General features: G+C 42.3%; 1 protein-coding gene across 19 annotated transcripts in view; it reads right to left on the bottom strand.

The window, feature by feature from the left end:
• The window catches only part of dock7 (dedicator of cytokinesis 7), a 251,625-nt gene that overhangs the window by 50,312 nt on the left and 175,283 nt on the right, over nt 1-26,030 (bottom strand). For 9 of the 19 annotated variants that reach the window (XM_060919936.1, XM_060919938.1, XM_060919940.1 and 6 more), the window contains 10 exons: nt 19,896-19,985; nt 19,395-19,490; nt 18,876-19,016; nt 13,875-13,988; nt 13,550-13,717; nt 9,484-9,635; nt 5,877-6,046; nt 5,155-5,300; nt 3,353-3,535; nt 3,022-3,178 (listed from right to left, as the gene is read on the bottom strand). In XM_060919936.1, coding sequence (XP_060775919.1) covers nt 3,022-3,178; nt 3,353-3,535; nt 5,155-5,300; nt 5,877-6,046; nt 9,484-9,635; nt 13,550-13,717; nt 13,875-13,988; nt 18,876-19,016; nt 19,395-19,490; nt 19,896-19,985 — 1,417 coding nt within the window. The remainder of the gene's footprint in view (nt 1-3,021; nt 3,179-3,352; nt 3,536-5,154; nt 5,301-5,876; nt 6,047-9,483; nt 9,636-13,549; nt 13,718-13,874; nt 13,989-18,875; nt 19,017-19,394; nt 19,491-19,895; nt 19,986-26,030) is intronic. The other 10 variants (XM_060919942.1, XM_060919951.1, XM_060919952.1 and 7 more) reach the window with 3 other exon arrangements.

The raw sequence follows: 26,030 nt of genomic DNA, 5'->3' as shown, positions 1-26,030 counted from the left end.
TTAGTTTTATTAGTGTGCATAGTTTTATATAACTTAATTTTCTTATTGTGTGTGAACATTTTGAAAAGCATTTTTATATAATTTATATAACTTTTTTATATTGTGTGTGAACATTTTGAAAAGCAGTCTTATCCAATAAAAAAAAGAAATTCAAGAAATGGTTCAGTTACTTGTTTATTTAAAAGAAAAGCTGTATACAAAAGTGAATGCAATGCAGTGGTTCATACAAAACAGCGAGAGTGCTGCTTGTTCTAGTCATGTGGTTGTGACATCATCGTAAACAAATCCGTTCTACTCATCCAGACGACTTCGCAACGGTGCCGTTGCCATATTTTTCTACTCTGGAACCCGTTCTCAAAAAATATCGTTTTGGGGCACCCAAAACGCCGTTGCCGTGTGGACGCCAGGCCGAAACGATAAACAATTTTATCAGATTCACCTGAATCCGTTGCCGTATGGACAGCCTCTCAGAAAACTGCGCACACATCCACATCAAGACTCAGGCTACGTTTACACTAGACCGTATCTGTCTCGTTTTCTTCGCGGATGCACTGTCCGTTTACATTAAACCGCCTGGAAACGGGAATCCGCCAGGGTCCACGTATTCAATCCAGATCGTGTCAGCTCCGGTGCTGTGTAAACATTCAAAATACGCGGATACGCTGTGCTGAGCTCTAGCTGGCGTCTCATTGGACAACGTCACTGTGACATCCACCTTCCTGATTCGCTGGCGTTGGTCATGTGACGCAACTGCTGAAAAACGGCGCGGACTTCCGCCTTGTATCACCTTTCATTAAAGAGTATAAAAGTATGAAAATACTGCAAATACTGATGCAAATACTGCCCATTGTGTAGTTATGATTGTCTTTAGGCTTGCCATCCTTCCACTTGCAAGTAGTAAGTGATATGCACTGGGATCTCGCACACAGCGGCTCAGTCCCGAATCGTGGCTTGTGCACTTCACTCGCGCGCTGTGTGAGCTGTGCAGGGCCGGAGTGCGCACCCTCCAGAGGGCACTCGCTGTTCAGGGCGGAGTGATTTGGAGCGCAGGATGCCTGCGGAGCCGAGCGTATCCGCGTATTGGCGTTGCTGTGTGCACGGCTAACGGTTTTAGTGTAAACGCGAATCGTTTTAAGAACGTTAATCTGATGATCCGCTGATTCGACGTAATGTAAACGTAGCCTCCGATGACTTCAATGACTCACACGATGGCAGACAGAGCCAACGACCCACAGATCACCCTAACGACTCTCTAGGCTGCTAACACCATTCACACCCATCCTCCAGTGACCTTAAGACCAAAACCAGGGGTCACCAAACTTTTTTTCTCTGGGGGCCACATTGTCGTTCCTGACTGTGATGGGGGCCGGGGTCGGGTCAGCTATATAACATAGAATTTTATGACCCAGACAAATATGACCACCAGCAGGCCTCATTGTGTGGTAGAGATTACTAGCCTGGCACAGCCATCCCCACTACTATATCCACACTACTATATCCACACTTGATTCCTGGCACATATTTGTTTATCTTTACTAGTGGTTTGCAAAAGTAGTAATCGAGACTTCACACTTGAAATACCACAGATATTCCATTTATTTATTTTCTAATAAAAATAACATCAAAGCTGTCAAGGTAAGAAACATCTGCCTAGTTGAGGTGATTGACACTGGCAAAGGTGAGTGGAAAATTATAAATTGTAGGTAGGCCTGTTGATATTATTAATAATATTAATAATTGTGTGCAGCACTTAATAAAGGTCAAATAAATAGGCCTATAAAATAAATACATTTTAAAAAACAGTGAAATTATAATAATATGAGCAATAGATCACAGCAGTTGTGCTGTGTCCTGCACGTCATTGCTCTCATCCATGGCCAAAGCAAAAAACTCGAATTCTGACGCTTTCTCATTCAGCTGGTCATACACGTTGTCCCCCAAATCTTCGGTTCGCCTGGTCATAGTAGGTGCGGAGAGACTTGCCGCGTTGAGCGCATCCTTCTTGTCGGGACGCACCTCCTCGGCCACAGCAAGCATGCATACTTTAACAAAGTCCCCATCAGTAAACGGCTTTCCATGGGTAGCTAGTAGGTGAGCTACCTTATAGCTAGCTCGGACAGCAGCCTGGTTGATCTGGGTTTGGCGAAGGAATACATTCTGTTGTGCAGCCAGTCCGCATTTCATCCTCCGAATCCTGTCTTCTCTTGTTTGCCCTCGCAAACTAGCATACTCTTTGTGGCGGGTTTCGTAGTGACGACGCAGATTATATTCTTTGAAAACCGACACACTTTCTTTACATACAAGACAAACTGCACGGTCCTTACACTGAACGAAAAAAATAATCGGTGGTCCACTGTTGTTTAAAAACTCTGCACTCTCTGTCAGCTTTTCGCTGACCGCTAGCCATTTTGCTGTCCTGAACACTGACAGTTCTCTGCGCGTGCGCTGCCTGTCACTGCTTGATCGCGAGCATATGACGAAAATTCAGAAAATATGAATAGTTCATTTTATAACTAAATATCAATTTTAATTGATAAAATCAACAAAATACAAGATGCAGACATGTTATTATTTGCCAAAAAGCAATTTTAAAAAAATAGGCCATGACCACTTTTGGGGACTGACTCATAGGCCCGGTTCAAATGGTGGGGGGCAGAGGGGCTGGAGGGCCGGTCAAAGGGGGGTGGCGGGCCGGAGTCGGCCCGCGGGCCGTAGTTTGATGACCCCTGACCTATAGGATGACCGAGAGGGTCAGTGACCCAGGTGACCTCAACGACACTCTTTCGGGTTTCTTTTGGTCCACTAGAGGATAAATACCTGGAACTCCCCACCAGTTAGACAGAACTGAAGAAGCCTTTCGAATGAGAGGTGAAACGTCTTCAAGAATTTCAAGCAAGTCCAGTTGCCTTCTTTAGCACCTACGGTTTACATCACCCATAGTCAGGTTATTAACCACAAATAAAGAGAATACATCTGCACACATTATTTCCATCACCGTTATGAAGAGAAACCAACACGAACCTAACTGTCCTCGGCTGCGTCGCACCATCTCCTGTCTGGCTCCGATACTGCCCAGGATGGCCTCCTCCAGCTTGGCCTTCATGTCTTTAGACTTCTTAAAGGTTAGACTGTTCATGCGCTCAAATGCCTTCTTTCCCTGCATGAATAAAAAATGGGCCTTTTTGATGAGATGGATAAACAGACACACACAAAAAAAAGTTAGTTAGTTAATTTAATTTCTCATTATCAGTACTGAAACAATGCAAATGGAAAATTACAACCTGATTTGACTTTTTGATTCAATAACACAGGCTGTTACAGTGATTTTACGACCATGTTGTTGAAATTTCACCTTGTACTCGAAGCAGGAGACGCAGAGGTAGAGCATGTCCAGCAGACGGTTGAGCTGAGACACAGACAGGTCAGTGAACCACTTCTGCAGCACCAGCTCATCTGCATTCTTCAGCACCCACAGCAAACAGATGAGCAGACTGCGACTGGACTCAGGAGAGAAGGTGCCGTGCTGACGGGTGGCCTGGAGATAAGCGAGAGCAAGAGAGAACGAGCATGTTGAAGGCCATGGTGTTGATGGTCTGCCATTTTCCCCCATAATAGTGGCTAAAAATTATTTAAGCATGTATTTTTGCCATGTCTAAAAGAAAAGAATGAAATATAATTGAAGCTGATGTCACTGCTGAATTTTTGATTGTGGTCAGAGATAGGGATGTTAACCGATGACCGTTTGACCGATGGTTGACCGAATCAACGTCAACCGGTTAATTTTTTTTTGGTTGTCGGTTAAAAAAAAAAAAATCGTTTTGAAGCTGCCGATTTTGGAGCGGAGAACCTGGAATTCTGTGTTGTAAACGCTTGGGGCGTGCCATGCGGTGTAAGGACGACAGCTGACAAATCAGAAACACCCATTCAGTCATGTCCCGCCCTCCCGCCCCAGTTGAAGACAGCTGCCACTCGGCGAAAGAAAAGTGTAGACACAGGCTTTTTAGCTTACAAATTACTATTCTGGTTTTTTTTTTATTATTAGAAGGCACATGGAGTTTAGTCCTGCCTTGGCCAGTGCATTCTGAAAGTATGTTTCGGTCTGTAGCCAACAATGCATGTTACTGCAGATCATAGATCATATCTCTCCACACAAACTAAAGGTGCAGATGCCGACTTTTTCACGGCTGAATCGTGCAGATCCGATTTTTTTTGGGGGGGGGGGGGGGGGGGGGGGGGGTTGGAGTGTCTGAATAATTTCATCAGAGTAAATTCTGTATTAAAATTACTAAATAAGCAAATGCCGTTACACTCCATGAAACACAGGAAGTATGAGAAGAAAACAGTAAATCAGAAAGCTGCACACGTTTTCGTGGAAGCTGCGCTTTCCGATTTACTGTTTTCTTCTCATACTTCCTATGTTTCATGGACTGTAACGGCATTTGCTTATTTAGTAATTTTAATACAGAATTTACTCTGATGAAATTATTCAGACACTCCAACGCCCCCCCCCCCAAAAATCGGAACTGCACGATTCAGCCGTGAAAAAGGCGGCATCCGCCAAAAGGCGCGCCGTTTGCATCCCTGTTTAAACTCATAGGTTAACCGACTTTAACTGGCTAATGGAGGCTCGGTGGTCGGTCAAGATTTTTTTTTTTAGTTTTCGCCATCCCTAGTCAGAGACTGTTGATTAATTTTCTATAACAGCAGCTGTGACAGTAGCTCCAGGTTCAAGGCAAGTCCCTGGTTTATATTAATGCACTTGCTGTAGTACATTATCATTTCTATAGTACCAGCTAATTTCACAGGGACTTGCCTGTAAATGTGCCACATAAACAGATTTAAAAAAAAAAAAAAAACACGTGTAATTGTTCATCTGGTGAACTTTTCTTGTTTCACATTTACAGTAGTAGTCTCCAGTTTCAACATTTTGTAACATAACTACAAATGGATAAAATATAACGTGTCATTCTTTAATAAATTCATTAAAATCACTGCTAAACGACTGTGGTATAAGAGGAATAAAACATGTGCTCTTAGAGGAAAAATAACCAAAGTTGGGGTGGTGTGACTGAGCCTGATGACACAACTCCAGTACCAAACAGGTAACAGCCAGGTGTGTCATGCTCCTCTCCCAGGCTCGGTTACATTACCTACCTGCGGGTTAAGCAGGAAGCTACTGGGCCGTGACATCTGAGGAACAGAGGTTCCTGCTATTGCCATGGCGACACTCTGACTGATCAGGCTATTGCCCTCAGCTTCCTGTTCGTCTACTCCAAGACGACCCCACTGGTTATGAGACTCTGCAAGAGAGGACAAACTGAAATCACATCACCAGATGACAGTAAACGAATGCACCATGCTCTACACATTCAGCTGTTTAATCCAGTTAGAGTTGCAGCGACAAGCAAAATGTGCAGCTTGAGTGAAATCGATTTGGAGCTTCCTGCCAATCGCATCCATCAATAATCATGTGGAGGCAGCCATGGCCTGAAGGTGAGAGAAGCAACCTTAGGCTCAAAGGGTTGCCGGGTCGATTCCCGGGACTGGCAGGAAAAGTGTGAGGGGAGTTGAGTGAATGAACAGCACTTTCCCCTCCCTCTGTATCATGGCTGAAGTGCCCTTGAGTGAGGCACCTAATCCCCAACTGCTCCCCGGGTGCTGTAGCATAGCTGCCCACTGCTCTGGGTATGCGTGTGTTCACTGCTTTAGATGGGTTCAATGCAGAGGAAGAATTTCACTGTGCTTGAGTGTACATGTGACAAATAAAGGCAGCTTCTTCATCTTGAATTGCTTTATACAATTTGAGCTTCAACACATTCCATGCAATTCGAGCAGCCATCTGACAACAACAGTCAACAAGAGAAGTTTGAATGTACCTGTGAAGTCATGGAGCTGGGGCAGGGTTTCCATGACGATGCCAATGAGAGGTAGGTAGAGCATGGCGACCCTGGCTTTAACCTCAGGGTCAGCATAGCGCGGGTCCGAGTCATGACTCGACAGTAGGTTATGGACTACACTGATCACCTTCTTATGCAGGCCAAACATCCTACATGCAAAGATAAGTTTGAAAGTTCTTCATTTATCAGTTACCAACAATAGACACACATACGGTATGTTATTTACCAGCTGGGAGGTCCGTATCGTGAAATACCCTGACCGAGGTCTTGAAAGTACTGAGCGAGGCCCTCTGGGCCGAGGTCAGTATTCAAGGCCGAGGTCACGGTATTTCACCATACGGACCGACCTTAAGCTGGTAAATATATTTATTTTTTTCTTTACCAAATTCTAACAGAAAACGAGAGCGCACAAAAGGGAAAACCGAGCCGAGGCGCCATTTTGAATCCTCATTCACGGCTGTAATGCAAATGGCTTCCTCCTCGGTATACAGTGGTGCTTGAAAGTTTGTGAACCCTTTAGAATTTTCTATATTTCTGCATAAATGTGACCTAAAACATCAGATTTTTACACAAGTCCTAAAAGTAGAGAAAGAGAACCCAGTTAAACAAATGAGACAAAATATGATACTTGGTCATTTATTTATTGAGGAAAATGATCCAATATTACATATCTGTGAGTGGCAAAAGTATGTGAACCTCTAGGATTAGCAGTTAATTTGAAGGTGAAATTAGAGTCAGGTGTTTTCAATCAATGGGATGACAATCAGGTGTGAGTGGGCACCCTGTTTTATTTAAAGAACAGGGATCTATCAAAGTCTGATCTTCACAACACATGTTTGTGGAAGTGTATCATGGCACGAACAAAGGAGATTTCTGAGGACCTCAGAAAAAGCGTTGTTGATGCTCATCAGGCTGGAAAAGGTTACAAAACCATCTCTAAAGAGTTTGGAATCCACCAATCCACAGTCAGACAGATTGTGTACAAATGGAGGAAAATTAAGACCATTGTTACCCTCCCCAGGAGTGGTCGACCAACAAAGATCACTCCAAGAGCAAGTCATGTAATAGTCGGCAAGGTCACAAAGGACCCCAGGGTAACTTCTAAGCAACTGAAGGCCTCTCTCACATTGGCTAATGTTCATGTTCATGAGCCCATCATCAGGAGAACACTGAACAACAATGGTGTGCATGGCAGGGTTGCAAGGAGAAAGCCACTGCTCTCCAAAAAGAACATCGCTGCTCGTCTGCAGTTTGCTAAAGATCACATGGACAAGCCAGAAGGCTATTGGAAAAATGTTTTGTGGATGGATGAGACCAAAATAGAACTTTTTGGTTTAAATGAGAAGCGTTCTGTTTGGAGAAAGGAAAACACTGCATTCCAGCATAAGAACCTTATCCCATCTGTGAAACGTGGTGGTGGTAGTATCATGGTTTGGGCCTGTTTTGCTGCATCTGGGCCAGGACGGCTTGCCATCATTGATGGAACAATGAATTCTGAATTATACCAGCGAATTCTAAAGGAAAATGTCAGGACATCTGTCCATGAACTGAATCTCAAGAGAAGGTGGGTCATGCAGCAAGACAACGACCCTCAGCACACAAGTCGTTCTACCAAAGAATGGTTAAAGAAGAATAAAGTGAATGTTTTGGAATGGCCAAGTCAAAGTCCTGACCTTAATCCAATCGAACTGTTGTGGAAGGACCTGAAGCGAGCAGTTCATTTGAGGAAACCCACCAACATCCCAGAGTTGAAGCTGTTCTGTATGGAGGAATGGGCTAAAATTCCTCCAAGCTGGTGTGCAGGACTGATCAACAGTTACCGGAAACATTTAGTTGCAGTTATTGCTGCACAAGGGGGTCAGACCAGATACTGAATGCAAAGGTTCACATACTTTTGCCACTCACGGATATGCAATATTGGATCATTTTCCTCAATAAATAAATGACCAAGCATAATATTTTTGTCTCATTTGTTTAAGTGGGTTCTCTTTATCTACTTTTAGGACTTGTGTGAGAACCTAGTGATGTTTCAGGTCATATTTATGCAGAAAAATAGAAAATTCGAAAGGGTTCACAAACTTTCAAGCACCACTGTACAAGTGCACTTCCATGGCAGGAAAAAAAAAAGAAAAGAAAAACTACATTTTGCCACCTATGTAGTCCCCTATTTATACAAAATTGAGTCATTCAGGATTCAGCCATGTTTTTGCTCGGCGTTAGCAACAGTTACAGGTTTTTAGCTTTCTCCTGAAATGTTTTCTTTTATTTCTTCTTCCTCAGGGTAGTAAAACTCGCTTTCGCTGTGAACGCTGTCGTTATCGCTATCCATGCTGTAAAATTAATGCTATTCTCCTGAGAAATGCTGGTAAAAATTTACAAGATTTTTGATAAAAATCTTATAAGTCTTATAAAAAAAAATGTTGACAAAAATTGCAGCCATGTTTGCTGTTGTTGTGAACGGGCGAGTCGCCAGAGGTCCGTAACCGGGGTCCGTACCACAGGATACGGACCCGCTTGCCAGCCAGAGTGCAGGATTTGATGGAAAACGGACCGCGAAAAAAATTAACTAACATACTGCAGCTTTATACAATGTGATACTGTATGTTACAGTTAATGTCTCATTAACAGCTGGAGAATAAGTGGCACAAAGACAAAATAAGGGCATATGATTTGCCTTTTGGATGTTCACGGACTGATTTTCAAACACTTTTGATCAAAACAAGCTATAAACTCTTTTCATGCTGATAATGTATCACCATTGGACAAAAACAAGCAGAACTTGAGGACAGGGACTTGAGGACAGGGACTTGAGGGACGCCTCCGACCACCAACAAGTACAGTCCTCCTTATTACAAATTTTAGGTCTCTGACACAAATAGAACATGTACTTGAAACAGGATGAAAGCTGTCTTACAAAACTATTTCAGACATTTGACCTTGCTGTGACCTTGACCCTGTTTGGATCAATTCCAATATCTAAATCAATTCATCTGCTGGTTACACAGATAATTCCACAAAACTCCTACAAACGTTCAAACTCATTTTTGAACTATCGTGCTAGCGAAAATCTTCAAGAAAAAAAATACTGGAAAACAACAGAACTTCTAGTTTTTAGTCCAAGTTCACTTTCCACCAATTTGAGACACAACCGGAACAGGAAATGAGTGCACAACAATGTTCCTGTCATGCTCAATAAGGAAGACGCAATCAAATTACACATGAAAAGGGTTTCAAAATATTTCTCAGTGTTAATGAACAAATGAAAATTTCACACCATGATCAAATTAATCCGCAGCATCAGCTAACTAAAGTAAGGTCAGGTAAACGAAACTAACATGAAATAAAATAGCCCTTACATTTTGTGCACGTACTTTGTTACAAGGTGACCATTAAGTACTTGAATAGTGTTCTTATACCCACATCCATGATCCCTTAGTTCCTATTAATGCCAATCTTGAGCAGGTAACAAAAAGTACCCGGAATCTTTAGTCCTGAACTGGTGATCATTTGTCACGTAGAACATGTTTAAAGATATCAGACAGGACGGGATGTAAAGTACAGAGATGAAATGAGACGAGACACACACCAGTGTACTGACCCGTCAGCCTCCGGGTCCAGAATAACGGCGAGTTCAGTCAGAGCCAAACCAGCCAGGTAGTGCTGTTCTCTAAAGGGTACTGACAACTCAAACATATTCGCAATCTTCTGGTCCTGCACATGGGTGGAGAAGCCAGAGCTCTGTGAGGGGGGAGGGAGACAGAGATGTAGCAGTTATTTAACAATTATTCGCCAAAGGCGAGGTGAATAATAACCAAGATAAAGTTGAGGTTATTATTTAAATAACATTGGCTGGTGTTGAGTGGTATATCAGATATATTGCATTCAGCTCACATGATACTGAACGACTCAAAGACGAGTAGCAGAATGGAATACATCTGATATACCATGAAAAAAAGCCAGCCAGTATTATTAATTATTATTACTACTACACATACACATTCTTTTCAGGTGCTCAATGCGTCTTTCTCTTTCAAAATTCTCTCGAAAGCTTCTGTATTTAACAAAGCAAACCTGGCGGCCATGTTTGTTTACAAATTGTCCCAGTCGCTCGCTAGCCAGGGTATCTGCACATTTCTGATAACCAAAAATAATACTTTTTAAGGCCATTTTAAGACCTGTGAGAATAAAAAATAAGACCACTACCGTGGGGAAAAAATATTTTTAAAAAATCAGACTCTAGGCTATTATGGTCAAAGCATATTTATATTTTAATCAGTGCATCTCCAGTTTACGAACAGAATCTTGTCTTTCCCACAAGTAAACGATTTTGCATATTCAGAATCAGGGAACATTGCCCACGTCTTCGTTCGAATTGTAGGAGTGGTGTCGGTCAACCGTTTGCAGAACCCACGGTATTTCAGCCTTAAGTGTAGCGGTCGAGGAGAAAGCACCGAAGGCACTTGTGCTGGGAGAAGTAGGCACCGAAGGGAAAGTGGGCTTTGCGCTAACGTTTGCAACCGGTGCTGCAAACATCTGCATGGGAACTGTTGTTACCTGACTGGCGGCAAAGCGTTTATGCTTTTCCCCTTTCATGTGAGCGTCAAGGCCCATTGTTCCCAACTTTATGTCTTTCTTGCAGAGTTTACACCGAGCTTCATTTTCGGACATTGCTTTTGACAACCAACCGCTATATTTCTGGTCCTCGAGCCACTTGTCCCTAAACTTACACTTCCCCATCCTACATGTCTGCCACGCTAAAGAAACCACTTCTTCGTCTTTTCCCACAACACTATAAGGAAAACACTGCCCCCTAAGTGTTGTGTGATGCCTGTACTTTTAGGTACAGAGCAGTCTTTTTGCCATCTTCTTGTTACACATTGACGTGCGCTGTTTGAACAACGCTAGCACGGGAAAAAAAATGTACAAACATATTTTTGTGCCCCGATGAAATTTAATGCCACCCATATGAAAATTAATGCCACACTTCAAAATATTAGCAAAATATAAGGCTATTTAAGGCCTTAAAACGCCATATACTGTATATCAGACTTTTTAAGGATCCGCGGACACCCTGGCTAGTGTGGAAGTTTTACGTCTCCGACGTGTGACATGTTGTCTTGACAACCATGCAATATCGTAAACCATATTCAACGCTCATTCTCCACTGGATAGAGTGATGTAATACACGTAGAATAAGCGATATGCTAACAATATTGCATGCTATCAAACCAAATGAATAAAACCCACTAGAAGGGAATAGAACATTTTTATTCCATCAAAAAAGGTTCCTGTATGTATATGTTATTTACCAGCTGGGAGGTCCGTATCGTGACCGAGGTCTTGAAAGTACTGAGCGAGGCCCTCTGGCCCGAGGTCAGTATTCAAGGCCGAGGTCACGGTATTTCACCATACGGACCGACCTTAAGCTGGTAAATAATATATTTATTTTCTTCTTTCCCAAATTCTAACAGAAAACCGAGCCGAGCCGCCATTTTGAATCCTCATTCACGGCTGTAATGCAAATGGCTTCCTCCTCGGTATACAAGTGCACTTCCATGGCAGGGAAAAAAAAAAACAACTACATTTTGCGGCCTATGTAGTCCCCTATTTATACAAAATTGAGTCATTCAGGATTCAGCCATGTTTTTGCTCGGCGTTAGCAACAGTTACAGGTTTTTAGCTTTCTCCTGAAATGTTTTCTTTTATTTCTTCTTCCTCAGGGTAGTAAAACTCACTTTCGCTGTGAACACTGTCGTTATCGTTATCCATGCTGTAAAATTAATGCTATTCTCCTGAGAAATGCTGGCAAAAATTTATAAGATTTTTGATAATCTTATAAATAAATCTTATTTTAAAAAAATAAAAAATAAAAGAAGATAAATGTTGACAAAAAATGCTACGTTTGTTGCTGTTGTGAACGAGCGAGTCGCCAGAGGTCCATAACCGGGGTCCGTATCGTAGGATACAGACCCGCTCACCAGCCAATCAGAGCGCAGGATTTGATGGAAACCGGACCACGAAAAAAATAATTCCCGATATTCACTGAGCCTGAGGCGGATAATTGTTTTAATATAAATACACAGGTGATTATTTGAAAAAATAAAGTGCATTAATTAAAAAAAAAAATGTATTTCAATCTTCAAAAGTAGCATGCAAATGTAATGCACGCAGGCTTGTGTCACTTATCCATACCGGCTCACATAAAATACTTTGTTTTAAAATGGATAAAATAAATCACAATTCTCTCTCATCTTTGAATAGTTTTAGACCAAACTTCGTAGCATCTTTCGTGCTTTTAGGAACAGGGTTTTCTTTCATCATCTGTAATTCTTCCTCACTGACGGTGATGAAGCGACTGGCCGCCATTTTGCCGAGTCACTTGCGGTGATTATCAAGAAATAGTCCAAATTTCTCAACCGATCAGCATGTGCGATTTCCTATAATCATCTCCATATTTATACTCAATACTGTTATCACTGTGGTTGGCAGATTAACATTGTCCTTCATAATTATTGGTAAAGACTAGCCTAGTAAACTAGACCCACCCGCCTAGCGGCCAAAAATATTTTTTGCCTAGCGAATGGGTCTAGCCTCGCACCATATATACAAAAACACCCCGGGCATCAAATCGTGCCCGCCAATCACAACGCAAGGTTTTTGTTTGGATTCTTTGGGCGGGCTTTTGCAGGAGTGACGACAAGGCTGCGCGACGCTGGAGAAAGCACAGCAGGAAAGATGGCTACGGCTAGTGAACAGCGCGCGTTTGACTCCGCTTTGGAATCAGTTTTAGAAGAATTAGACTTGGAGTTTTCGTTGAAACATGAGCAGGAAGAGGCTCTCCGCTCATTCCTTTTCAAGAAGGACGTTTTCGCTGTTTTGCCGACCGGCTATGGCAAAAGTCTGATCTACCAGCTGGCTCCGCTCGTAGCCAAAAGGATGGGGCTAGTTTGTGCAGTACGAAGAATTAATAAACAGCTTTGAAACATTACTTTTTGATTGTTTCTTATTTTCCCGTTATTTTAAATTTAAGGGAAGTTATTTCACCAAACACCACTAAATAAAAACTCTCAAAAACAGTTTAAGCAAACCCTTGAAAAACACTTGAAAAAAATAAGAGTGTATGTTAAGTATGTGGTACAGACTCCAAACTTGTGGTCATTATCTCCAAACTTCTTAATATCTAGAACCTGTTTATTAATTAATACGCATTTTGAAAAATTATTTATTTCAAGGCCTCCCCCACTGCTTTCTGTCGCTCTGACTACGTCACAGTCACTGTTGCGCTGATTGGTCAGAGCGTTGGCCTATACGCACAGAGACAGTTTGAAAGACAGCGGTTTGTTCCTCCTACCCGCTTCGGAAATGTCTACGGATCGAGACCAGACTAAATATTCACATTTAGTCTGGCTTGCCAGGCTAGGTAAAGACAGAAAAAATGAGCCAAATTAAATGCAAGATTTATCCGATTATTAGTTTAATCTGAGCTCTTTCCTTTAAACTCTTTAGATCCATCCTTGATTTTGCATTCCCCATCAGTTCCTCACACGGCATTAATGCGATTCGGTCAGATCTGTGCCCTCCAGATGCCGATTCTGTGGTATATTTTATTGGGAATAATTCACTGGAGCTGAATCTTCCTGTGACCGTGTTACCTGTGAGGTGGCGGAGGAGACAGAAGGAGAGGGGGAGGCTGGAGGAGTGAGGAGACTGCAGGGCAGGTTCAGCGTGACGTAGTGCTCATGGCTACACACGATCCTGAGGAAGTCGAGCCTCAGAGACTCCAGAGTGGGATTCTGCAGAGCGTACAGCTTAGTGGACACCTGGTGGGAAAGATGTCCGCTGTCGTTAAAAGTTATGAACTAGAACTAATAAACAGAAGGTTGTGACCTCAAACTGACCAGGAGGTTTAAAAATTACTTTTACATTTCCATTTAAGCGCTGAATCAGAATTGGAAACAGATTAGAAATAAAGCGTACCTGTTTCCAGTATGTCTTGATGAGGCTGAAGACGAAGCCCCTGTCCATGACGGACAGAAGGTCATTAAGGAAGAAGGCCAGGCTTGTGTTGAGCCTCTCTACCAACTCCAGATCCTAGCACAGCAGAAACAGGAATATCCTTAAGTAAGCTAAACTCTAATGCAATGACATCTTAAAAACCATTCAGTACTTATTATTCAGTGCCTCCAATCAGAGTGCTGTTTCAAACTAATAAAACATCTTCACGATAGTCAGATAGCCTGGAATTTTCGTGTGGGCGATTATGTAAAGGCTAAAATGTGATGGGGATGTGATGAGGTGTGCTGTTAGAGGAAAATAATTAATGAAACGGCAGTGTGACGTGGCCCTACATGAAGCACAGTGATTGTTACCAACCTGAAGTTGATTATCTTCCAATCATATCCAATCCTACCGCGAGCTGGCCTAGTGGTTAGCGGGTCCGCCTCTCGACCAGGAGATCACGAGTTCTACTCGCGGTCGGGTCATATCAAAGACCATTATAAAAATGGTACCTACTGCAATACAGATGTGAGTGGGGGAGCCAAACTCTTACGGTTACCAGAAGACTAGACCCCCACTGTAGCTATATAATAGGTGAGAGGCCGAGGGCTACCGAAACGGAGATCGGTGCCGCACCCACACGCCCTAAAAGAGTTGGGCCGTATTGGGACAGGAGACTGCTTGAGAAGAGCAGATTCTGGCATGGAAGGGACTTTAACTTTGATATCTGATCCTGAAGTGTTTTATTTCTTTTACACCACAACAATTTGGCCACGATTACAGTTTTTATTTGATAACGAATGACATTATCTGGTACTCACAGTCAAAACCTTTGGACTTGAAGCTCTGCCTCTTTAGACCAACATGTCTATCTGTTCTATTGTATGGCTGTGACAGATGGATACTCACCAAGGACATGGGTGCGAGCCTAAATGCTTTCGCCACCTCGTGCTATAGGATCATGCTGAACATCAAACGCTTGGATAAAGTCTCAAATGATATAATTTATGATCTCACTAACACCAGCCCTTTGCTTTCAACAGTCATCCTGGGTCAGCTCAAGTTCCCTACACGTTGTATGAGACCCCCCCACCCCCACCCCAATGGGAGAAGACCCCCGGTAGACTGTGGAGATCCTTCTCTCGACAAGTTCAGGAATGGATTGACCAACAATTGTTTCTCAGAGGATGGCATCGTACGCACTGCTCAATATCGGGCCAGTTGGAGACGTCTTGCAGTCGAGTGTTCTAACACAGCCGACCGATGATGAATGAATGAAAGAATGAAATGCCACACAATTTATCCATTTACAGTTACATTCAAGGTTGTCGACCATTCAAGAAACAAGTTTACGGAGTTATAACAGCAATAAATAAATCATTCCATCACCAGTCTTTTTTTTCCATCTCTCTTGAAAATAATAAAGCAAAAATGGTGCTCATGTTACCAAAAAACATCAAAGTGCTATTCCCTCAGACAACTTTACCTCTAACTGCTACAGTGTGCTGACACTAGAGACTCCTTCCATACGTATTATATATGTGTAAACGTCCCCACGTCAAATGATTATACACTTCTGTTTATTTAATAACCTGTTATTGGTCTTAGATTATATGGAGCGTCCACTACACAAGTCAAAATTCAAAGTTCAAATTTTGATTTGTCTGACCACAGAACAGTTTTCCACTTTGCCACAGTGCATTTTAAATGAGCCTTGGCCCAGAGAAGACGTCTGCGCTTCTGGATCATGTTTAGATACGGCTTCTTCTTTGAACTATAGAGTTTTAGCTGGCAACGGCGGATGGCACGGTGAATTGTGTTCACAGATAATGTTCTCTGGAAATATTCCTGAGCCCATTTTGTGATTTCCAATACAGAAGCATGCCTGTATGTGATGCAGTGCCGTCTAAGGGCCCGAAGATCACGGGCACCCAGTATGGTTTTCAGGCCTTGACCCTTACGCACAGAGATTCTTCCAGATTCTCTGAATCTTTTGATGATATTATGCACTGTAGATGATGATATGTTCAAACTCTTTGCAATTTTACACTGTCGAACTCCTTTCTGATATTGCTCCACTATTTGTCGGCGCAGAATTAGGGGGATTGGTGATCCTCTTCCCATCTTTACTTCTGAGAGCCGCTGCCACTCCAAGATGCTCGTTTTATACCGTCATGTTAATGACCTATTGCCAATTGACCTAATGAGTTGCAATTTGGTCCTCCAGCTGTTCCTTTTTTGTACCTTTAACTTTTCCAGCCTCTTATTGCCCCTGTCCCAACTTTTTTGAGATGTGTTGCTGTCATGAAATTTCAAATGAGCCAATATTTGGCATGAAATTTCAAAATGTCTCACTTTCGACATTTGATATGTTGTCTATGTTCTATTGTGAATATAATATCAGTCTTTGAGATTTGTAAATTATTGCATTCTGTTTTTATTTACAATTTGCACTTTGTCCCAACTTTTTTGGAATCGGGGTTGTATGTTATTTACCAGCTGGGAGGTCCGTATCGTGACCGAGGTCTTGAAAGTACTGAGCGAGGCCCTGTGGGCCGAGGTCAGTATTCAAGGCCGAGGTCACGGTATTTCACCATACGGACCGACCTTAAGCTGGTAAATAACATTTATTTTTTTCTTTACCAAATTCTAACAGAAAACGAGAGCGCCCGAAAGGGAAAATCGAGCCGAGCCGCCATTTTGAATCCTCATTCATGGCTGTAATGCAAATGGCTTCCTCCTCGGTATACAAGTGCACTTCCATGGCAGGGGGAAAAAAAAAAAAACTACATTTTGCTGCCTATGTAGTCCCCTATTTATACAAAATTGAGTCATTCAGGATTCAGCCATGTTTTTGCTCGGTGTTAGCAAATTACAAGTTTTAGCTTTCTCCTGAAATGTTTTCTTTTATTTCTTCTTCCTCGGGGTAGTAGGGCTGCTCGATATTGGAAAAAATCAATATCACGATTTTTTCAGTAAATATCGATATCGCGATTTTTAAAACGATATTTATAGACCTTTTTTTAAAGCCCTGATCATCAATACCTGAGGCACCGGGCCACATTTTTATAGTACAGGCCTCATAGGCTACCTGTCAACCCTTCCTGTTGTACCCTGAAACGCCTTTTACTTAAACTATTTACTGTGCAAGCGCGTACTTTGCATAGGTCCTATCGCCTGCACAAGGCTCACGTTCTCCTCACTCAACATTTCCGATCACAGAGGATGGAGCCAGCGCTGGTATTACCAGTGATTACTGCGTAACGTCCACACTGGCTCGTAGCCAGCCAAGGATAAAATCTCTCTCTCACACACACACACACTACAACGTAAGCTTGTGTGTTGTTAAGACACCAACATTAAACACGCACAATATAGAGACAAGTCCTTAAGAATTAACATACATGAAAATAGGCTTCTCTTCCTTCATCTTCCAAATGTGGACTCCGCTATCTTTTTGGCATGTCAGCATTGAAATACCATTTGCAGAGATATTTCACTCGCCATTAAGAAAAGTAAAAGCAACACATGATTAGGGCTACATGATTAGCAGGGGGACACCGTTTTAAGCGCACGGAATTTTAAAAACAATGTAATTACATCTGAGTCCGTCTACATCGCGCAATAAACCCGTCCTTAGCAGAACCTACTTCAAAGCATGATGCTAGCTGCAGATGCACAAGTCAAAATCAAATGAACCCAAGTAAACATGCCGCGGCGGGCAACATTAATAACCAAATTGCCTTACCTTAAAACGCTGCCTTGACCACAGGACGACTCGCAATTATTCCACTTAAATCCACACGGTTTAACACATCTAACACAGCTAGCAAGCTGGATATGTGCTAATATTGTTGTGCTTGTTTTCTTCCGTAGATGCCATTTTTACATTACCCAGTCCCACATCCAAAAATATGACGTAAATATATGTTAATTGTATTATTATAACTATTAGCAAGCAAATCAAACAACATATTAAGAAATCAATATATCAAATCACCCGACACGTATGAAAACAGAAGAACTGATTTTTTACTGTTGCGGAGATATCGCGGGAGTAGAATGGATGACGTATGCAAGGCTACGGTGTGCCTTAGGGGACAGAAGGGTTCGTTTTACCTTACTGTCACGTCAATGTTATTGCTGTTTTATTGCCATTGTAGAAATATTGTGCACGTCCCTTTCGACAAATGACAAAAAATCGTTTCATATCGATATTATGAATTTTGATATCGTTTGACACCAATATCGATATCGTGATAAAAATACGATATATTGCACAGCTCTACAGGGTAGTAAAACTCACTTTCGCTGTGAACACTGTCGTTATCGCTATCCATGCTGTAAAATTAATGCTGTTTTCCTGAGAAATGCTGGCAAAAATTTTAAAGATTTTTGATAATCTTATAAATAAATCTTATTAAAAAAAACGTTGACCAAAAAATGCTACTATGTTTGTTGTTGTGAACGAGCGAGTCGCCAGAGGTCCGTAGGATACGGACCCGCTCGCCAGCCAATCAGAGCGCAGGATTTGGACCATGAAAAAAAAAATACGTTTTTATTTCATCGAAAAAGTGTCCTGTATGTATAATAATTCCTGATATTTCACTCTAATGATGTCACTCCCAGTGTTTTCCCTCTGACTCGACGTGCCGAGTCATAATGGCAAACCGGTTCAAAATTAAAATTCTTTTGATTAACTTGTGTGTTTTTTTTTTTGTGGATGTGTCCATATAATATAAAAAACATTACACGGTGGCACAAAAATATGAAGTTTATCTTCTCGTGCTGAAAATACTGTCACTCGTTTGCGTTGCTCACTCGCGATCTATACGGTACATTCACCACTCGAAGATATGAAGTTTATCTTCGCGCCACCGTGTAATAGCCTCTATTTATACAACATTTGCACAATGCCTACTAAATCAAATTTGCCAAAGAAAATACAGTAGCAGCTGATGTAATGGTAGACTCCGTTACCTTTTGGAAGCGCGAGACGATGTCCCCTGCAATGGTGCTGACCAGAGCTGTGATGTCGTCCATGAAGCGCTCAGGAAACCGGTTCTTCCTGGGAGACTCCAGACGGTCAGTGAAGAACAAGTGGTGGATTATACTTTTAACCTGAAAGCAGCAGCAATGCAGTAGATTTAAGTTCACATCGACGAGCAACACTAACAAGCACTTTGTTCTCCTGGTAAGTAATAACTAAATCTACCAAATGAATCCTGGGGCCAACATCATGTCCGAAAGTCAGTCATTCATATTTAACGTGCAAGAAGTCTTTTAGGAAGAGCATTAAAGGGCAAACCTATAGCACAGGCTGCGCTTCATATTCAATCCTATTTTAGTTGTGGTCATAGTTGTTGGATTGCTCAGTTATTTAAATGTAATTAATTAAAACGACAGATGAGGTAAAGTGACAGCGATAATCACAATACTTTCCAAAATCACGTGATCATTTGACCCATTATTATTACCACTATTTCTGTTCATTCTTACCATGAGCTCGAAGAAGAACCAGGCCTGTTGAAGAGCTCCTTCCCTCACACTGCCACTGCTCACCACCCACTGCAGTGCCAGTTCCTCATGGAAGAGCTAAGGAACACCAGCAGAGCATTAAAACACCATCAGCTACCAGCCGTCCACCACAAACACGCATCTCAGAGAGAGAACTAATTAACACGCATGACTGGGTCATAACACCATGATAGGAAATGAAACAGGCCTTTGACATAATTCCTTTGGCTGCTGCAAAAACGAAGCCCGGGATTAATTTGGAACAAAATGTACATTCAGACACATTTGTTTTCGCCAAACAGCAGGAGTGTTGCATCATTCCATCAGCACACAGCATTCACAACGAGACACACAATCAGCATCCCACAAGACCACAACCACCACATCAAACACCATCCAATCAAGAGCCACAGACAAGACACAGGCGGAGGGGGCGGTCGAGGAGGCGGCTGTGGCTCCTCCCCCACCATGTCGGGTCTCTACCTTTTTGGTCGGCAAGCGTCCTGTTAAAGTTTGCAAGAAACTGGCGCTCTCAGTGTGCGATGACATGCGATTGCCACTGCGCTCCATGGCCTATGGGTGGGGATGAATGGAAGGGTGACAACAGATTAGTGTGAAGGACAGGAGTGTGTGGTGCCATCTGCTAGTCAGACAGATACTACTACACACACACACACACACACACACACAAAGATGGAACAGAACCTGGTAAAAGCAGCACGGACTCTCATACTGTGTGCTGGCATACTATAAAAGGTATCAACCTACAACAATAATAATGTTTAATTCAAGTAATAATTACTGTAATATATAGTTAATAATAAGTAAAAATGGCGAGACTGGGTAAATCCGCCTCAACTCACCAGATTTCAGAAAATGTTCCCGACTGACCATGTCAGACTTGCTTCATACATCAAGATTAAATGTCATTAGTCGCAATAAACAGTGCGCAAAACTTCCGCATTACGTTTTTGCTAGTTTTTGAGATATAAGGGCATGAATAAGGGGGCGTGGCTCAAACTCTGAAGTCCAAAAAGCCATCACTTTTGAACTATTTAAAGTTAGATGCAAGATGTTTTCAGGAATTGTTCTTAGGTACAAGATGGCGCAGTGGTTAGCAATGACGCCAGAAGGTTCTAGGTTCGAACCCCACAGCCGATGGGGGCCTTTCTGTGTGGAGTCTGTGTGTTCTCCCTGTGTCTGCGTGGGTTTCCTCCAGGTGCTCCGGTTTCCCCCACAATTCAAAGACATGCAAATTAAGTAAAATCCCAAGCCTGGATAAACTGGGGAGGATTGCATCAGAAAGGTAGTCTGGTTAACACCAGACCATATCACAAGTGAAATATGGTCTGGAATCCACCTATTGAATTTCTCGTAGGGGAGGTGTGGTTTACGATTGTCAACGGCCGTTTATTGGACGTTGCGAATGTCTATCATTTGGCGTATACGTAGCCCATGGCCAATCATGGCAGTTGTACCCGGTGACGTAGTTAGAGTGACGAAGAAGACGAAGAGGCAACTCTTGATAGCATTTTCCTGCTCTGGACCAAGCTGTGCCGCAGAAATCCCGAGATCGCCTGCCTCCTTTACCTGGTCTTCCACCAAGGCAGTCAGTGGCGAGACTACCGCAACGACCGGGGTTTGGCTAAACCCCATCTGCTTAGCCACTAAGGGGGCTAGTTGGTAAATGAGACTTTTACCAAACCCTGTCGGGAGCAAGGCAAAGGCATCTGTCTTCGTGTCAACGAAAAACTAACGCCAAACGCTGTTCTTTTTTTTACAACTAACTTTCACTCTAAACTATTCAGAACAGTGTCTAAAGCTTGATCGAAAGTTTGGTTCGTATCGCTCGCCGCCATGTTAAATGTGATCCGTAAACAGTCCCAAATAAACTACAAGCTTCCGTTTGTCGAGTAGTACGTGTCACCGTCTTTCCACCCCTCCCCACTCTCTGATTGGCTCCCTAACCCAGGCGAGCCTTTAGACCATAGTTTCCATGCTGTCTTTTCAGATCGGAACGATTGTGCAAAGCAGCATGGGATTTCCCAGGCTATCAGAAAGGGCATCCGGTGTAAAAACCTGTGCCAAATCAAATCCACAGATCCTCTGTGGTGACCCTGTGGCGAAATACATTCTGCCCCTGAGACAAACGTTTCCCCCCGTGACTGTCACCTTCAAAAGCACACTAACACGACACAGCACTCACCTCATTAACATTGTTTCATCACGCAACACCTGCGAACGCTGATTGGGGGAGTGGCCACGCGTGGTTGACGAAGCGCTTGCTTTAAAATGTCACTATGCTGCATCCATAGCTAGAAGGGAGTGTAGCGCAGCATAGCAGTGCAGAGCTCTGTTTGGTTCCTGTGCGAGCAAAGCGTGAAGGTGCGATTCTGGAGTAGAAGCTAAACCGAGTGGAAGACTTGTACATTGTTGCCGATGACGGAATCTGCGTCGGAGATTGCAAGCCGACCCAAGCAAGATTTCCGTGACGGAGGAACATCGCAAGCCACAGGTGAGAGGGGTTAATAGCTACTTCAAGCCCGATGCGGGAAGCGGATGGCTAAGGTCCAGTGGCGGCTGGTAGTCTTTCAAACAGGGGAGGCTGGTCGGTTATGATATTTCCAGATTTTAAAAGAAAAAACACATCAATTTTGCCCATACTCTTGCCTCTGATCTGGCTGATTGTTGGCAGGGTCACAAACTGTGAAATAACAGGTTCTTTTGGCCCATTAGCCTACTGTCCAATATACATGATGGTGGTGTTGGGGGGGGGGGGGGGGTATATTTTAACATTTTATATTTTAAAATTGTGGCATGTTGTTTAAAAATTGATCATTATTGAAAGCAGCTCTTTGTCAGGAGCCTCAGCAGTAACAGCAGAGTGTTCTGGAATAGGCACAAGCACTGACCTTGGGGAGCCAAACATAGAGCTGGGTGCCACACATTTCATTCAATGACACTTTCCCTATATTTTACTTATTTTGACTGAGAAATGTTTTATTGACAATTTTGATAACCCTTCACTTTTAATCCAGGTCTGTAGCGTGAAATGTTCTCGGCTGTGTTTTTGTTTAAAAATGTTTTCCAAATTGTAGCTGTGTTTAATTCATATCCAGAGAAATATATATTCCAATATAATATACTCAGCATAAACATTTTAAATAGATTCTATATTTTTGGTCCATCCATGACATATTACTAAAGTAGCCTATTTACTGTTGTTGATGTGGGTCACTTGCTGTTAGCCAATTCACTTTCTCGTACCAGGAGAGCTGAAAGGAACGAGTATTATTCCCTACCTTTTTCACCAAGTCAATTTGAGGCGTTGGTCTACCCTGCTCTTTAATTTTAATTTTTTCCTCGAAAGGAAGACTGGCAAATGGCTTCGCCAAAATTAAATCAGCAATGCTTGGCATCCGTGCACAGCTTTCTTGCTAGCTGACTAGCCCCCTCAAGTTCAAGTTCAAGTTCAGTCACTCAAATAAACAAAATTTCTGGAACTAAGATAGCAAACTTGACAACACTATATTACACTTTATTTACAATGAAAATATATACAAACTAAAAAAGCTGGTAGAAACCGTATGTAATGAATGAAATCGAAATGTAGGCTGATCTCTTACAATACACCACAGCACTTGCGAATCCGCATGGGACTGAACTGAGATTCACCGCTGCCTGTCTATATTTGAAACGAGCTGTCAATCAAAGAAAATATCCGGCCGCTTTCACCAATCACCAGTCTCCTCGCGGAAACTCCCATGTCCCTCCCACTGTGAGGCTGGGAGTCCGTGGGCGGGCATTTTCGCAGTATTTGTCCAATAACCGTCTTGCATTCTGAGATTGAAAAGCGCATAGCTCCCAAATGCCGTCGAAGTCCACTGAGGCTGGGAGTCCGTGAGACTCCGTGGGCGGGCGTTTTCGCAGTATTTGTCCAATAACCGTCTTGCATTTTGAGATTGACAAGCGCATAGCTCCCAATCCACTGAGGCTGGGCTGTATTGCGCTGTCACGAGGGGGAAAACTCACACACACATTAGGCGAACTGGGGAAAGTTATAATGGAATGATTTCGCACTGTAGTTGGGTTGAGCACATATATTTCTATGATTCTGGATCTGAAATAGCAATGTTATAAGGTCGGCTATAACATAAGCCTAGCGCAATTCATCCTACACGATGTTCGTCATTTTTAGAGGAGGCTGAGCCTCCCTCGTTGTCTTAGAGCAATCGCCCGTGCTAAGGTCTGTTGAAGCTTCGGATCCAGGACAGTCCAGTTTACACAGCCAGTTCCAGAACTGAGAGTTAAACCGTAATCCACACGTCCCTTGCTGCTCGTTTACCAAGCGCTACAACTGACTGGCACTACAAAACGCTCTCTCCCTCTACACACGCTAACATTCACAAACATACAAGCCCACACACACACGAACACTGGGTTTACACGACATTTTTGTTTATTTTTCATGCCCCATTCGCCGTATTGGGAGCATAAGGTTGTTATGGAGCTGTATTGATGCCATTATTTTTTTTTGTGAATAAGTAAACAGAATATGCACGTTTAAAACCTACTTTTTGTTATTGTTTTATTATTGCTGGCGGTGGTTACTTTTAGTTAAGTGGCAGGATTTTGGACCTGCCTGGCACCCGAACTAAAATTATACTTGAACCTTGGGTAGCACCGTTACAACCCTGAACAGGAACAGCCGAAAGAAATAATTGTTGTTCTTAAGCACAAGATATCTGTAAATACTGCACCTGAAAGCCACAATTGCATATTTACTACTTTATGTATTGTTGAAATCTGTAAAACTAAGTTTTCCTTTGTGCTTTGGAGCATTTTTGGCCACCTGTTTTTCCATAGTTAAACAGGTCAGAGCTTTCAAATTCTTGTATTTGATTTATTTCTCGTATTGCAGTATTGTTTTGCTATCTCCGTAAACTTTGAGTTATGAGCCTTGAGAAAAAAAAAAATTCACGTCCATATTTCAAACGCATATTGTTCATGTATGACAAAGCCTACCATAAAAAGAACGATACCACTGCAAAGAGCAGGTCTTAATTAGCATATGCACAAATTTCAACAGTTTGGTTGAAAATACCAACTAAACTATATCTATTAAAGGAGAACTGAAGGCAAATTTTTTTTATCATCAAAATTCTATTTCTCTCATTTTATTAAATATCGGAATGCATTTTGAGAGCTATTTTGTCACTGCTAAAGCAAGTTATGAGTGTTTGTAAGACATCAGTCCACATGTCAAAGCGATGGCCGTCAACGAGATTCGCCGAGACCTGTGCGAGACATCGTAGGACGGAAGTAAAACGTACAGCGGAAATCAAAGTGACCGATATCTGCCGACGTTGTCAAAAGACGCGCGCCGTCTTTCGAATGCTGATGTAATCAAGCCGGAAGTTTTGTTTGGTTTGATAGCAATCAGGAAAGTTTGAAAAAAGTAGGCAGTAATCGTCATTTAAACTCATTTTTGTGCAATATTTCGTTCGGAAAACGGTTTTCAAAATGGCAGCACTGACAACTGGCCGACACTTCACGTTTCGAAGTCTCGCACAAGTCTCATGACGATCGCGCGGATAAGCGACGCCTGCTGTGGACCAAACAAACTAAATTCAACATGGCTAAAAGCCGAATAGGCCGATAAGTATAATATTTAATTGCAATTAGTTGCCAATACGAGTCACGATATAAGGCTACTAAAACCGAAAACGTAATTGAATAACACGTTAATTAAGAAATAAAGCAAGTTTAAAAATGACTTCAGTTCTCCTTTAAGAGATCAAACGTGCCTCGTTTTACTGGAGACAGAAATGTAAAACAGAGGTACATGTCTATCATACAATCCCAAAACTGTATCCGATAAAAAAAAATATTTTATTTAAATTAATAAAAATTTCAGGTGGTCTGAGCGTCATGATGGATACAAGTGGGGATCATCCACATGTAATCAATCAAACTGCTGTGAAAACAGTCCCTCTTGGAGATGCAGTTCCTGGTAAATACGTTGTTTATCTGCATGACTAACAGTGGTGGAGAGGCAATGCTTGTGCAACATCAGAGGAGGGACAAGACGTGCAGATAAAATGCACGCATCCTCATGGTCCCTCTAAAGCCCCGTCTACACGATCATACATTTGTCCATGGACATCGTCATACAAATGTATGATGATGTTCATGGACAAATGTATAATCGTGTGGACGGTTTTCCCAACAAACTTGAACAACGTCATACTTGTATGACGTTGTATGATGATGTTCAAATTTTTAGAATCGTGTTTCTACTTTCCAACAAATGTTCACAACATCTTACAACATTTTGGGTCATCCACCAATCAGATTGTTAATTCGGGTCATGTGATCTACACTGCCTGCCATGTGACATACAAAATGGCAGCCCCCAAGGAAGAGAATGTATGATCGTGTGGACAGAAATCCACAACATGATCATACAAACTTGAACATCATCATACATTTGTATGATAATGTTTTGGACAAATGTATGATCGTGTAGACGAGGCTTTAGAATTACAGTTGGCCCCCTCTTGTACATATCCTGAAGATCACTGATGCCTCACTTACATTGACTGGCAGGCAGTATAC

Source organism: Neoarius graeffei, chromosome 4, assembly GCF_027579695.1.
Source record: "Neoarius graeffei isolate fNeoGra1 chromosome 4, fNeoGra1.pri, whole genome shotgun sequence".
Lineage (NCBI taxonomy): Eukaryota > Metazoa > Chordata > Actinopteri > Siluriformes > Ariidae > Neoarius > Neoarius graeffei.
This window is presented reverse-complemented; position numbering and strand designations above follow the sequence as displayed.